This window comes from Zootoca vivipara, chromosome 10, assembly GCF_963506605.1.
Source record: "Zootoca vivipara chromosome 10, rZooViv1.1, whole genome shotgun sequence".
Classification (NCBI taxonomy): Eukaryota; Metazoa; Chordata; class Lepidosauria; order Squamata; family Lacertidae; genus Zootoca; species Zootoca vivipara.
In genome coordinates, this window is record NC_083285.1 from 56,731,699 (window position 1) to 56,747,580 (window position 15,882).

Genomic DNA, 15,882 nt, shown 5'->3' on the forward strand with positions numbered 1-15,882 from the left:
AGATATCCCACAAGGCAGGAGAGGTTAAAGAGCAGAGTTTTCCTTCTCCTAGATGGGCTACCTTTCTAGCTGGACAAGCCCCATCTGCCCCTCACTTCCTTCAACGGCTGTTGGACAAATTTGCCCCAGGGATCTTCCCCGGAGGGAGTCAATTGCTCTGTGAGAAGAAGGAGTTGGACACCAAGATCAGGCCAAACCAAAGGTTGTTTATTCTTGAGACAGTGCTGCATGGGCATGCTGTAAAGAGGGAGGGCACCATCCTGTGTACATCAAAAGTACTTTATACCTTATAGCCCTTCTGAATTTCTCGCCTACATTCTTCTATTGGTTAGGAGATTGCAGTTTACAGACTTCCCAGCCTATTTCATATTTCCCCCTTGATATGTATCCCCAAACATTACATACATCCCATGTTCATGCTGTTTAGCTCTAGCACCACTAGGGACTGCTGGACCAATATTCATGGCCCTTTTAAGCATGCACAATAGCTTTCTATCTCTTCTCCTCCATTTTCCCTCGTGGTCCTGAGTCACCCACAAACTGTCCTAATACCTTGTAAGGCATTATCTTTTGGCTATTCTCAGCGATTTCTTTGTTGTTAAATTTTTTAATTCGGTTTTACACTATACATTTGAATTCAATCAGTAATCATAATAATCCACATTTAGTGCTCCCTGAATCCTTCGACTTCCCTCCACCCCTCCATGGTTTCCATCATCAAACTTTGCCTACTGCATCATATAATTTCTCCATTTTTCTTAGTTTTTAGTACATTACAATTGTTACTCAAATCCTGCCAAAGTTTTTAATTGTTTGTAGTGTTCACTTAAGTAACTTATACATTTTCCCCATTCCTTGTTAAAGTTTCTATCTTCCTGGTTTCTGATTTCCCCAGTCATTTCCACCATTATCTTGATTATCCTCAGCGATTTTTTAAAACTTACTACCACTTACCAAGGCGTGGTCGTTACTTTGCAATGCAAGCAGTTACAACAGCCAGGCATGGTCATTTCTGCTAAGCTTTTCTTACCCATTTATCCCACAACGGCCCTTCTTGACCATTGGATCCACAAGAGCCTGTCTTCACATGCAGGATTTAAAACGATCAATCAATTAACTTGTCAGTTATTTTGGTTCAAACTTTGGAACACTGCTGAGACATACAGTTTGTAGAATGCTCCTGTAGAATGTAGAAGGGCAGGGAAACCTACGACCAAATTTTTATTAGTTATTTTCAGCAGAATGTCCTTTGATGCCCCGCAGTTTTCATTGTTGACTTAGTAGCATTGCTTTCACAGCATAAATAATAGCTGTCTGCTTAATAATAATAATAATAATAATAATAATAATAATAATAATAATAATGGCACTCCAATAAAGGAATGGAGAGGCCTATTGCAATGATCAAGAAACATCACCTCTTTGTTAGATTAGTAAATGTCAGAAAAAGGAAAAGCAGGCCTAAAAGCTATGCAAACCTTTTCTTCAGGCTGTAGTATTGAAATGAAAACACATATGTTCAGAAACAAAATAATAAATGAAATATGTGTAGGCATCTGTTAACCCAATGAAGCTGGGTGTTCTGAGTGGAATATGCACAACACTTGTGCACAACACTTCCCAAACCAGCCATGGGATCACCCTAGGTAAAGGTAAAGGGACCCCTGACCATTAGGTCCAGTTGTGACCGACTCTGGGGTTGCACGCTCATCTCACATTATTGGTCGAGGGAGCCGGCGTACAGCTTCCAGGTCATGTGGCCAGCATGACAAAGCCACTTCTGGCAAACCGAAGCAGAACATGGAAATGCCGTTTACCTTCCCGCTGTAGCGGTTCCTATTTATCTACTTGCATTTTGACGTGCTTTCGAACTGCTAGGTTGGCAGGATCGCCCTAAATGCAGATTAAAAGGAAGAGTGTCCACAGAATCAGCCTTTACTGGAGGATTCAGGTTACACAAAGCAGTGGCTGAGTGGGAGACAGCAAGTAGCAACAAATGATTTCAGCAAGGGCGTTTTGAATATTGTTACAGATTCCAGAGGATAGAATGCATGCGTATAACATGGTCAGAAGTCATTTCAGGTTGAGTTGGCAGACAATCAAAATCCTGTGCTCTTTACTCCTCACAGCCAGCAGAGGACCTCAGAGCCAGCACTGGTCATTCCTGCCCGTCACTTCCTCAGAAGTGGAAGCAGCAAATTTGCAATTTAGAAGCTTCCCCTCATGTCCTGCTTCCCACATGCATTTGGTTGGCCACTGTGAGAACCGGATGCTGGACTAGATGGGCCACTGGCCTAATTCAGCAGGCTCTTCTTATTTTCTGAAGTTATTTCAAATCATCTTGGCAATAAATCTCAGGCTATGCAGCTGCTTCTTTTTATGAAGGTTAATCCTCCCCCCGGCTTCTATTTTCAATATACGAATCACCCCCTTGAAACTGCTATTTGACACATTGGGGTGAACTAAGGATGGAGAGGAGTTCAATTTTGTCCACATTTTAATGAGAAACTACACAGCCAACCTAGGAGTTCAAAAGCACGTCAAAGTGCAATTAGATATATAGGTACCACTCCAGCAGGAAGGTAAACGGTGTTTCTGTGCGCTGCTCTGGTTTCGCCAGGAGGAGTTCAATTTTGTTCACATTTTAATGGGAAAGTATACAGCTCACACTTCTTGGACCAATATGCAAATCGAAATGCAGTTATCCTGAGAAAGCGGCAATTCTCTGAATTCGGTGGTACAGTTGTTCAGCTACAGAATAATTGCAAAAATGCATATACTGGGGTAAAGTATGCATTAAAGAGCATATATCAGTGAAAATGGGGTCACGAAGAGTCGGACACGACTAAACGACTAAACAACAACATCAGTGAAAACACCATGCAATCATGCTTTATTTTAGCCAAAAGTGCAAAGAAAAAAGTGGGTGGTAGGAGAAATTTGCACTGATGAATTTTCATGATATTTTTTAAAATCCCAAACTGATGTGGAGATGTGAGGAATTGAAGAGTGGAAAATGAGGTGGTGGGTTGTTGGGAGGAACTGATACTGACAGATTTTCCCATCCCTAGTGAGAAGAAATGTTTTCCATGAGAAAGTACCCAGTTCAGAAGGAAATAAATTGGAGATGGGAGACGAGTCCTCACTCCTCATCTGGTGGGTAATACTGTGGGTGACCAGAAAATCTGAAACAAGACAAAAGAGAGTCAACACTCAAGGGTGGGGAAGATGCACAAGCAACAAAAATCGATCTGTTGCCAGCCATTGCCTCATGAGACCATTTCACACAGTGCATGGCAACCACCATGAGTTTGTCATCAAACGCCCGCTCTGCTGAATATCTGGGAGGCTGAAATTCAAAATGCACCCCAGTCCAAGAATGCATGTGGCTTTGGTACTAAATATCCACAGAAATTCCTTTTATAATTTCACCTTATTCTCTAGGAAGAGGAGATAGATCGATGCCAGATCTTTTCTTCTTTTTGCTCCCGCAGTTTGAATTCTTGTGTGAAGCACTTTTACGTATCCATATGCATACTATCTAAATGTGACTTACATTTCCGCTTTTATGAAGCTCATGTTTGTGAAGGCCATCAATGGATTTCATATCCTCCTCAGACAGCTGGAAAGTAAATGCCTGTCAGGAGGAAGAGAAAAATAATAATGTTGAGGTGCTTTTACCTCATGTCTTCCTTTTGCACCTCAGAGCTGTGCACCTTTTTCCAGCAACAGAGATATCAAAGCAAACTTTGCTACCACCTCCCAAAGTTTAATTCCTTCATTCAACAGGTTCAGTCCAGATGTCTTCCTACTGAGGGAATTTTATATGCATAGTAATGTAGTTTGCAATAGAACAGGAGTGGGGAAACTGTGGCCCTCCAGATGTGGATGGATTCCAACTCCCCCATCAGTCTCTGCCATCATGACCAATGGTCAGGAATGAGGGAAATCATTGTCCAGCTAATGAGGTTCTTCATACAGTGCATAGCTAAACTACTGAACTTGCTCCCATGGGAGACAGTGCCAGCCACCAACTTGGATGGCTTCAAACATTAGACAAATTCATGGTGGATAAGAATATCAATGGAAGCTAATCATGTTGGCTGCACTCTGCCTTCACGGTCTGAGACAGTGATTCTTCTGAATGCCCACTGCTGGAGACTCCTCCAACATCTTGAGTCCCCAAACCAAGATGTGCGTCTTCCTTCCCACACAAGTCATGTGACCTGTGAGATCACAGTGTCCAAATGATGTCCTTTTTCGGTATTGCTTTTAAATGGATTTCTATATACTGCTTTACCTGGGCATTTTCCTCAATTCGTTTTCTGGTGTAGGTCTTCACCAGGACTACCAGGCCGCGCTGCAGTTGGTAGCGAATAGCCACGAGAGCTGGGCTTTTGTTGTACTTCTTGGCGATCGCAACCAACAAAGGGTCTTCAAGCAGGACAGGAGTGTTTGTATCTATCCTGCCGGAGAGCAACGTGGAAAGAAGGTGTGTGTCTGGTTTCAAGAATATATAAATCTCACTCTGAAATTAATTCAGTATTGGCCTACTCCATCCAATATACACTAAATATTTTGTATTTAAAGCTTGGTTAGTCGATTCGAATTAATATAAGTCTTTAGTATCGTACTCTCCCCCTCCAATAATAAATCACAAGCTCATACGTTGCACACGGAACATTCTGTAGCCAAAATGATAGCATCCATGCACAAAAGAGAGGTCTTTTTCTTTGCTTAAGTACAATTCATATTTGGGGGTGGGGGGAGACCTAAGGATGGAAAGAAAGGCCCAAGGAATCCCGTGTGCCTGTTGGAGAGTCGATATGGAAAAGAGGGAGGGAGTTCAAATGAAATGGAGGATCCTGGAAGAATACATAGCTCATTGACTGGAAAGAGAACTCAATATTTGTTGCTGGTCCCACTTGTAAAAAATAAGCATTTAAGTGGCTTCCAGTATAGATAAAAACAATATTCAGAAAAACAAAAACAGAATTCAAAATTCTATGTAAAAAGAGAAATGCTATAATTATTCAAATGCATCTCTAGCATTCTACTGCTTAAAGCAACACTAAAGATAATGTAGATATGATTTTAAAACAGCACAAAATTTCAGAAGCAGAAATTATTAAATAGCCCCCCCCTGCCTGAAATATTTTAAAACATACGTTTGGAAGAAGTCAAGGAGTTATTTAAAAAGCACTTCGGCAATGGGAAGGTATCTGAGAATGTCTAAAATGGGAGGGGAAGAGCTTTGTAAATTTCCCCAATTGTGGGACCACTACAGAAAAGGCCCTTTTGCTGGTATTCACCATGAGGATCTTTATTAATTGTGGGGCCAAGAATGCAACCTTCAGAGCTGATGTGGATACTGGGGAATAGTGGGCCTAGGTGGTCCCCAAACGTTTTGGCTTCATCTCTTACCATCTTGGGTCCCTTTGGGATCCTAGGACACTATATCCTTCAAGGACGATATTGTTTGACTTGCAGAAGGCCAGCAGCTTGCTTTGGTTCCGATAAGGATGGCATTCAACCTGCGGATTCAAAATCCCCCAACACAGCCCAAAAGTGAGAATTCAGATGGAACAAAGAATACTGTGAAATAAAGGAAAGAAAGAAAAGCAGAACCATGCTATTATTTTTTGAAATATCCAGCTGTTACCTTTCTAAAAGTGTGTTGTGTTTTCTGATGTATCAGAATCTTTAGACGACCATTCTTGCATTTGTGGTTTCCATTGCCACGCTCCCCTTCTGTGAAATATGTGTTAGCTGAAGATGGGGGACAGGGCTTATTCCCCCACAATCTCCTCTCACCCCAGCCCCTGTTGGAAATATCCTGGGCACGCAGTCCTGCCCGCAGTGTCTCTATTTCTGCCCACTCAGTCTCTGAATTTTCTATGTTGAGCAGAAAGGTCTGATGGGGGATTTGCCTGGCTTTTTCATCAACGTGAGAAGATGATATTGGACTCTGCTTTATCAGGGTCTCAATAAACTGAAATTTCAATCAAACTGAGCAGTGGAGACATCAGAAAATAAGATCAGGGGAAGAGTAGCACAATACTTTTCAAAGGGGCAGTTGTTGTTGTTTTTATTAAAGATTTCTTAGTTTACAAATATAAGTGCATTGTCTCTTTTTTCAAGTTGCATTTTCTACAGATCAGTTTCATTTGTTGTGAGACATTAGTGTTACATATAGTGTGAGGGTGGGAAGAAAAGACAGGGGAAGAGGGAAGTGGGGAGTGGGATTGGGTCGGATGGCAATGCTTCTATTTAAGGAAGCAGTTTTATCTCATATGTAAGGAAGTAATGGTATAATTTCCAGCAATCCTCCCTGTGTAAATGCATTTTGTATGTGAAACTTATCTTTTCTTCAAGTCACCACTGTGGCTCAGCAATGGCGGAGAGTATGGGGGGGGGGAACGTAGGAACTAATTGTCTGGGGTATGTGTATCCCCCCCCTCTACTGCCACATATGATATGGATAGTACATCAAGGCTGGGCAGAGGGTACAAAGAAGCCATGATTTAAGTGGGACTATCAGGACCACTGTCTCTGTGGTACTGGGAGATCACATGCACACATCTCATTGTCAGTCCATCACTCCTGCTTAGCTAGCAGGTTGCATGCCTTGGACTAGCCTGCCTTAGTCTCACTGGTTACATGATATACACCTGTGCCCAAGTGAATCAGAGCTGTTTGGGTGCAGCAGCTTTTCCCAGATGCCTAACTCAAAGGCCCTTCGCTCCCCACTTGAGAACTTCTAGAGTCCCCACAAGAGGCTGTGTGGGAACTGACTGTTAGGATTCTTGCCCCGTGATTGCAGTCATGGGATTGGTTTTATCACATGACGCTGTATGTTTTCATTCCACAGTGTGGGACGTGACGGAGACAGGATGTTTCGTATTACTGTGTTCCGTGATGTAGGACTATTGTCCTTTGTTTTCTCTCTTTGCTGTTTGATGCTGATGAGGAAGGAGCTGAGTCAGAATGCTCCTTGTGTATTACAGTATATGTAAATAAAGTAGTTTAGCCAAAATGCTGCGCTGCTGAGTCTGTCACGCAAACTGATAACACTCTGCTGCTCCTAAGCGTGCTAATGCCGCTGTGATGTTCGGGCTGGAGAAAGCTTTTGAAGATCCCGAACGACTGACCAGGAGGGAGAGAACGTTCCAGTCGCGCATGTGTCTCTATCGGAGTCCTACTTGCATGTAGGATGATCCTGACACTGACTGCTTGCAGGCCTCCTTCTACCAGAGATGCCTGTTTCAAACATTATAGACTTCTCCACATTTCCTTTTGTCTGAGGATTCAGAGGTCTTGATGAAATAAGAACCCATCACTGGTTCCAGGAATTGAGGGGAGTCCACCCCACAACTCATAACCATATCTTCTTGTGACTGGATCTGCAACCTTATAGCCGTAAGCAAGTTTTTTTTGAGGGAATGGCTGTGTTTGTCAAAACAAAGGTCCTCTCACAAAAGAGCTTAAGTAAAGAAGCTTTGAACAGTGCTTGGAACAAAGCTCTACAAAGGTCAACCACGCTTTACCTGGTTTATTGCTGGTTTGTATTTCAGTCCTGGCTTGTTCAGGATCATTTCCAGCTGCTTACGGGTGAAGTTGGACACTCCGATGGACCTCACCAAGCCAGCATCTTTGCACGCCTCCATTGCCTGGCAAAGAAGACACAACATGTTTGTTGAATGGTGTTTGTTGAATAGCTGAAGCCACCCCACCCCCCAATTAATATTGGAAGCTCACTCATATACTCCTAAGAGTGTACAATAGTTTACCTGCTCTCATAGGAGCCATTGTGTGGATCATTGTTCTGGACCTGTCTCCTCTGGTGGAAGGCTACTGTGCTCTGTATCTGAATGACTCAAGGGCTGGATTTGACTATCCCAGGCACCTACCTCCCATGTCTGCCGAAGATCTACGTTGTCAATAATAAATTTTTTGTCTTCTCCCAAGGGAACTAAATCTGGTCCAGGCTGGAAAAGGGGGAGGGGGAGGGAATAAGTGCAGGCCAGGCCTAGAAGTTCTCTTATCTCTGTAATATTATCTAAGACTAATGGACAGGGATAGAAAACGGGAGTGATAGAAAACAGGAGTTCACCTTGCAGGGGCTGATACCACAGTGCAGGGATCTGTGGGAAACTCAAGTCGCAAGCACAGGTCTGTCTCCCCATCTCTCCAACCCATTTTCTTCTTCCCTTGCTCCCTCGCCAAGTCCTGCTCTGGACACAATTTCTTATGATGCCTATGTGGTTAATGTAATCATTATATGCAAAGGTTTTCATTAACTGGCATGTTTCTCCCCCAAAATCTGAGAGTGATCATTCTTTGATTAAGATATGATCTAGCAGAGAATTGTCAGCATCTCTAGGAAATGACAATTCCAAATGTTCCTTCAGGGAATCAAATATTTTAGCAGCCCCCCCTTCTCTCTCCCTCTCCCTCTCTCTCCCTCTTCAAATATTGTACTCAATACTTGCGTTATGACATCAATAATTATTTACCTTCATAGAATACGGATTGTGAATTATGAACAGATCCATGTAGTCAAACTGGAGTTTCTTCAGCGATTCTTCCAAGCATTTCCGAACCAGCTCAGGGCGGTGGAAGGTACTCCAGAGCTGTCAAAAATATAAGGAGATGTATATTTTCACACAGCCATAGAGCTTTTGGATCTCAGGACAGTTTAGCTGTGGCAGGTGACTATTCTGGTGTGTATAGTGTTAAGGACACACTCAGATATTGTTCTGAGGAGTATTTTAAATTGCTGTGCTGAGGTAAAGCAATTTTAAAACAGTTATTGCTAATAACCAAAAAAATTACCATTTATTTATTAAATTTATATATTGCCCTTCATCAAAAGATCTCAGCATGATTCACAAGGTAAAAGCACAAGATAAAAGCACAAATAAATAGTCAAAACAGAAGCAACAAAACAGGAATCCCTCCTCCCACAAACATGTTCAAAAGGGCTGTAGAATATTAACCAGCCCATGGCCTTGTTAAAGGGGAACATTTTCACCTGGTGCCTAGAGGTGTATAATGAACCTCCCTACAGAGTTGTTGTTTAGTCGTTTAGTCGTGTCCGACTCTTCGTGACCCCATGGACCATAGCACGCCAGGCACTCCTGTCTTCCACTGCCTCCCGCAGTTTGGTCAAACTCATGTTCGTAGCTTCGAGAACACTGTCCAACCATCTTGTCCTCTGTCGTCCCCTTCTCCTAGTGCCCTCAATCTTTCCCAACATCAGGGTCTTTTCCAAGGATTCTTCTCTTCTCATGAGGTGGCCAAAGTATTGGAGCCTCAGCTTCACGATCTGTCCTTCCAGGGAGCACTCAGGGCTGATTTCCTTAAGATTTGATCTTCTAGCAGTCCATGGGACTCTCAAGAGTATCCTCCAGCACCATAATTCAAAAGCATCAATTCTTCGGCGATCAGCCTTCTTCATGGTCCAGCTCTCACTTGGAAGAGCATCCCCCAAATGGGGAGCCATGCAGAAAAGTCCCCGTTCTCATGTTCCCGCCGTCCTAGCCTCACATGGAGGAAGCACACAAAGAAGAGCCTCAGAGGATGAACACAGAGTCCAGGTAGGTTTATATAGGGAGAGGCATTTTGCTCTGATTTTGTTAAATAATGTCTGTGAAATATGCAATTGCATCATGATACAGACGCTTATATTCTATACTTTTTTTAAAAAAATAAATAAATACCAAACTCACTCACTTTTCCGGTGTAGAAAATGTCTTCCCTTTTTACTGTTCCATCTGAAATCTTCGCACGAATGGCCCGCCCAACTTGCTCCTCGGTCTCGTATACATATGCGCCATCAATATGACGGAAGCCGACTTCTATTGCTATCTTTGTAGCCTCCTCACACTTACTTTTTTGAACCTACCGGTTGAAAAAGTTAGTCATTGTCTCTGCTTCAATGGATAAATTTATATCAAAGTAACACTGAGTGATTATCTGAATAGTAATAAATTACCAGAAATTAGGGAAATGGAACAGCAGTATCTCAATGAGGAAATCCGGGATGAAGAAATTAAGAATGTGATAAGAAAAATGAAAGTGGGACAATCTCCCGGACCTGACGGGATTTCAGTTAAATACTACAAAATTTTGGAGGAAATTTTGGTGCCTAAATTAAAAGACATTATGAATGAAGTGTTAAAAACTGGAGAAGTACTGAAATCTTGGGAAGAAGCACTAATAACCCTAATACCGAAAAAAGGAGCAGATCTGAATTTGGTCAAAAATTACCGGCCTATATCGTTACTAAATATAGATTATAAAATTTTTACGGGGGTGCTAGCCAACAGATTGAAAAAATTGCTAAACAGAATAATAGGGCAGGATTCTTACCGGGGAGACAAATAAAGGATAATGTTAGAACTATCATTGATTTAATGGAGTTTTTAGAACTAAACCCTAGCAAAAACACGGTAAATGCTAATGGTCGATGCGGAGAAGGCATTCGACAGTGTATCATGGAAGTTCCTCCATGACACATGTGAAAGTCTGAATCTAGGGCAAAACTTTTTAAATGGGATTAAAGCTATATACAGAAAACAGAAAGCGAAATTAATAATTAATAATGAAATAATGGAAGAATTCAAAATAGAAAGAGGGACTAGGCAGGGGTGTCCACTCTCGCCTCTTTTGTTTATTATGACTCTAGAAATGCTTATAAGAAGACTGAAAGAAGATAAAGGAATAAGAGGAATAAACGTGGGACAACATTGCCATAAGGTCAAGGCTTATGCCGATGATCTAATTATAATGACAGAATCGCCAGAGGAGGGTATACTAAAAGCCCTGGAAGACATGAAGGAATTTGGGGAGGTCTCCGGGTTCAAATTAAATAAAGATAAATCAAAACTATTAGTTAAAAATATGAGTGAGAGAGAGAAAGAAAAGTTGGCAGAAGTTACAGGAATAAAAATAGAGAATAAAGTTAACTATCTAGGGATTTGGATCACAAACAAGAATACAAATTTATTTAAGGATAATTACATAAAGAAATGGAGAGAAATTAAAAAGGACTTTGAGAAATGGAAACATCTGAATTTATCAATGTGGGGAAAAATTTCAATGATTAAAATGGTAACTTTACCAAAAATGCTATTTCTATTTCAAAGCATCCCTATAATAATTGGCGTGAAATATCTGAAAGACTGGCAAAAAGACCTGGCCAATTTTATATGGCAGGGCAAAAAAGCGAGAATAAAAATGGAGATATTAATAAAACCAAAAGAACTCGGAGGCCTTGCCCTACCAGATTTGAAAAGATATTATGAAGCGGCAAGTTGGATATGGATAAAGGAGTGGTTGACATTAAAAACACCAGAGATCTTAGAGCTGGAGGGTTGTAACAAACTATATGGATGGCATGGTTATCTAATGTATGAGAGGTGTAAGATACACAAAGATTTTAAAAACCATACGATTAGGAAGGCCTTGATAGAGGTATGGGAAAGAACAAAGGGAATAATAATAGACAAAACGCCCTGGTGGCTTTCGCCGCTGGAGGCTAATGCGACATTAAATTGTTATAAAAGAGAAAGTTGGCCAACGTACAGAGAGATAACAAAAAATGAAAACGGGAATATCACACTAAAGGATTATGAAGAATTGAAAAAAATGGGAATAACCTGGTTACAATACATCCAACTAAAGACAACATTTGAGAAAGATAAGAAAGATAAGGGATTTGACAAGGGGATGACGAGATTTGAAAAAGAAGTGCTCAACAATAATGAAAAATTACTTTCTAAAATGTACAAATTATTAGAAGATTCAGGGACAGATCAGGATGCCAAAAATAAATATATATGTACCGTAAATGGGAGCAAGATCTAGGTCATGAAATAGAGGTAGGAGACTGGAAAAGATTTTGGGTGAAAAATATAAATTTTACAGCATGTTACACCATAAAAGAAAATTTCATCAAACTCCACTACAGATGGTACTTGGCCCCAGACAGATTAGCGAAGAGGAATAAAAACGCAGATAATAAATGCTGGAAGTGCCAGAACACAATCGGTACCTTTTTTCACATGTGGTGGACATGCCCAGAAATACATAAATTCTGGGAAATGGTGCATACAGAAACACAGAAATTAATAAAAACATCTTTTGTGAAAAAGGCGGAGACCTACCTTCTAGGCATATTAGACAACAACACACCACAAGACAAAACGAACATCTTTTTATATGTGTCAACAGCCGCTAGAATGATAATTGCCAAAAACTGGAAAGGGAACCACATTCCAACAAAAGGAGAATGGATAAATAAGGTTTGTGAATACCTGGAAATGGCGAAACTGACAGATTTAATATGCCAAAAATCTAAAGATGAGATCAAAAGGCAATGGGAGTGTCTGAATGAATATTTAAAGAAAGTGGACATGGGAAATAAAACATGGTTATGCTTAGAATAACTTTGCAAGATGGAAAAAAAACAAAACCTTATGTGTAGATTAGTATTTAAACCAGATATGCGGAAATATAGGGAAAGACAGGAAATTCAACGAAGGAAATGTTAATGACTGTGTGGAAGGCGGTGGAAGTACTGGTACTTGTCTAGACTGGAATGTATTTTTTGTTTAAAAGCAACTTTATATATTTCTATACTTTTTTCTTTGATATTCTTTCAAATATATGAGGATTGTATCGTAATACATGTATCTTTCAGTTTTCTTTTCTTTATTTCTTATATATTTCTTTCTTTTTTTACAAATAATGTATTTTAATGATGTGTTATCTTTGTAATAAAATTCAATAATAAAAAAACAAAACAAAGTAACACTGAGTGTTGGTGGACATTGTCAAACTAGAGCTGAGTCCCAGGGACTAGGCACATCAAAGAAATAGAAAGAAAGGGCATTTAGAAAAAGTGACTTGTATGTGCGAAGTAACATTGCGCCACCGAATGGCATGCAAGATTTAAAATGAGTAATCAATTAACTTGCCAGTTATCATGGTTCAAACAGTGGAACACCATACAGTTTGTAGAATGCTCTTTTTAAACATTGGTTTAAATGCTTGTGAAATAGGAGAGATATCCAAGAAGGGATTGAGAAAGTCTCTTTGTCAGCATGTATCTCTTTGTTTAAATAGATTCTACCCTCACTTTATATGTGACTGGGGCAGACATATGAATTGGAAAAATGGAAAAAGGAAAATTCCGTTGAAAAACTGAGTGGTAGCTTTTATTTAGTAAATTCATGATGTTCCTAGAAATCAATTTAATTACAAAACAAGAATCGACACCAATCCCTTCATTTGCATTGCTGGTGATATGGACCAAATGAAGATGGTTTGGATACAGAATTGATTCTATATTTATTGTTAGTGTCCAGAATAGTTAGCTAATGCCTGGTGATTTTGGATAATATTGTTACTCCCAACAAACTAATGGGGGGCACTTATAGTTCCCTAGAAATATTTTTTTAAAATATCACTCGACATTTTGGATTGGGGACTTTGAACCCTGTAGCAGCAATTCACACTGGAAACTGTTTCTCAGCTACAAACCATCCAAGTCTTGCACAAAACATTATTTGCTCCTGAATCTGCTCACTCAGGCCCCTTGTTGAATAAAAAGCAGCACTTTATGTGCTGCAAAGCATCTGTTGCATTCTTGGCTGTGGTGGCACAAGAAGTTCTCATGCACAATTGGCTTCTCAGATCAGGTGAGGTATCTCATGCTGTGCTTTGCGTTCTATGAAGCACCCAGCAGCTCCCAGGTATTTTGTTCCTCAAAAACAAGTTACCATACTACAATCATAAGAGTTAAATGTTTTACTTACAGCGTCTGGGGAATAGGTTCCAAACCCCAGTATTGGGATTTTGTTCCCATCATTCATTGTAATGCCACGGTCTTTGCTAAGTGCCATTTTCTGCTTCTGTGCTTCTTCAGTTCTTGGCTGCAGGCTGAAACTGAACAACACTCTTGTGGCGAAAGGAAAAACTCGAGTGAGAAAAATGAAGCTCGTGTTTCCAATGAAATGTCTTCTGTTGTCATAATAGGAGGGGAGGGTCTAAGCAAATGCCCTGAACAAATGAGATAGAAGGGCGGAGAAAACTATGACCTACTTTTTATCAGTAAACTTCATTAGAATGTCCTTTGGCAAACCAGCTGTTTCCTTGTTGACTTATCAACATTGCTTTCACATGATAAATAATAGCTGTCTTCTGATGGGCTGAAGGGTGTTCCAAGTGCCCAATGAACACGCAAAGGATGTAAGGAAAGAAAGGACCGTATGAATAAGATCCAAAACTGCCTCTGGCTGTGTTCATTTTGCCAGCACATGTAAAACACATTTGATGTGCATGGCATTCCCCAAAGAATCCTGGGAACTGAGATTTGTTAAAGATGCTGGGAACTGTAGCTTTGTAAAATGTCTTCTGTTGGCACAATAGGAGGGGAGTGCTTAAGTACCCTTAAGAAATGAGAGAGAAGGGCAGGAAAACCTATGGCCAACTTTTTATCAGTAACTTTCAGCAGAATGTTCTAGCATTGCTTTCAGAGGATAAATAACCTATGGCCAACTTTTTATCAGTGATTTTCTGCAGAATGTCCTTTGGTACACCAGAAGCTTTCATTGGTGACTTAGCAACATTATAGCTGTATTATTATTATTATTATTATTATTATTATTATTATTATTATTAGCATTCCAATAAACCAATAAAGCAATGCAGAGGCTTATTGCAATCTTCAATCAAGAAACTTCATCTCTTTGTTAGATTAGTAAATGTCAGAAAAAGGAAAAGCAAACCTAAAAGCTATGCAGGCCTTTTCTTCAGGTTATTGTGTTGAAATGAAAACACATATGTTCAGAAACAAAATAATAAATGAAATATGTGGAGGCATCTGTTAACCCAATGAAGCTGGGTGTTCTGAGTGGAATGTGCACAACGCTTCCCAAACCAGCCGTGGGATCACCCTAAATGCAGATTAAAAGGAAGAGTGTCCACAGAATCAGCCTTTACTGGAGGATTCAGGTTACACAAAGCAGTGGCTGAGTGGGAGACAGCAAGTAGCAACAAATGATTTCAGCAAGGGCGTTTTGAATATTTTTACAGCTTGCAGAGGATAAAATGCATGCGTATAACATGGTCAGAAGTCATTTCAGGTTGAGTTGGCAGACAATCAAAATCCTGTGCTCTTTACTCCTCACAGCCAGCAGAGGACCTCAGAGCCAGCACTGGTCATTCCTGCCCGTCACTTCCTCAGAAGTGGAAGCAGCAAATTTGCAATTTAGAAGCTTCCCCTCATGTCCTGCTTCCCACATGCATTTGGTTGGCCACTGTGAGAACCGGATGCTGGACTAGATGGGCCACTGGCCTAATTCAGCAGGCTCTTCTTATTTTCTGAAGTTATTTCAAATCATCTTGGCAATAAATCTCAGGCTATGCAGCTGCTTCTTTTTATGAAGGTTAATCCTCCCCCCGGCTTCTATTTTCAATATACGAATCACCCCCTTGAAACTGCTATTTGACACATTGGGGTGAACTAAGGATGGAGAGGAGTTCAATTTTGTCCACATTTTAATGAGAAACTACACAGCCAACCTAGGAGTTCAAAAGCACGTCAAAGTGCAATTAGATATATAGGTACCACTCCAGCAGGAAGGTAAACGGTGTTTCTGTGCGCTGCTCTGGTTTCGCCAGGAGGAGTTCAATTTTGTTCACATTTTAATGGGAAAGTATACAGCTCACACTTCTTGGACCAATATGCAAATCGAAATGCAGTTATCCTGAGAAAGCGGCAATTCTCTGAATTCGGTGGTACAGTTGTTCAGCTACAGAATAATTGCAAAAATGCATATACTGGGGTAAAGTATGCATTAAAGAGCATATATC

General features: G+C 40.5%; 1 protein-coding gene across 4 annotated transcripts in view; it reads right to left on the reverse strand.

Moving 5' to 3' along the window:
• The window catches only part of LOC118090694 (aldo-keto reductase family 1 member C3-like), a 30,494-nt gene extending 14,615 nt beyond the window's left edge, over positions 1 to 15,879 (reverse strand). The window contains exons 1-9 of one of the 4 annotated variants that reach the window (XM_060280016.1): positions 13,824 to 15,879; positions 9,736 to 9,903; positions 8,517 to 8,633; positions 7,911 to 7,988; positions 7,548 to 7,670; positions 5,425 to 5,534; positions 4,301 to 4,466; positions 3,557 to 3,637; positions 187 to 3,185 (exon numbers count right to left, since the gene is read on the reverse strand). In XM_060280016.1, the coding sequence (XP_060135999.1) occupies positions 3,150 to 3,185; positions 3,557 to 3,637; positions 4,301 to 4,466; positions 5,425 to 5,534; positions 7,548 to 7,670; positions 7,911 to 7,988; positions 8,517 to 8,633; positions 9,736 to 9,903; positions 13,824 to 13,910 (966 nt within the window). In that variant the 5' untranslated portion in view covers positions 13,911 to 15,879 and the 3' untranslated portion in view covers positions 187 to 3,149. Of the gene's footprint in view, positions 1 to 186; positions 3,186 to 3,556; positions 3,638 to 4,300; positions 4,467 to 5,424; positions 5,535 to 7,547; positions 7,671 to 7,910; positions 7,989 to 8,516; positions 8,634 to 9,735; positions 9,904 to 13,823 lie in introns of those variants that run through there. The other 3 variants (XM_060280018.1, XM_060280015.1, XM_060280017.1) reach the window with 3 other exon arrangements.
• Between the last annotated feature and the right edge of the window lie 3 nt (positions 15,880 to 15,882).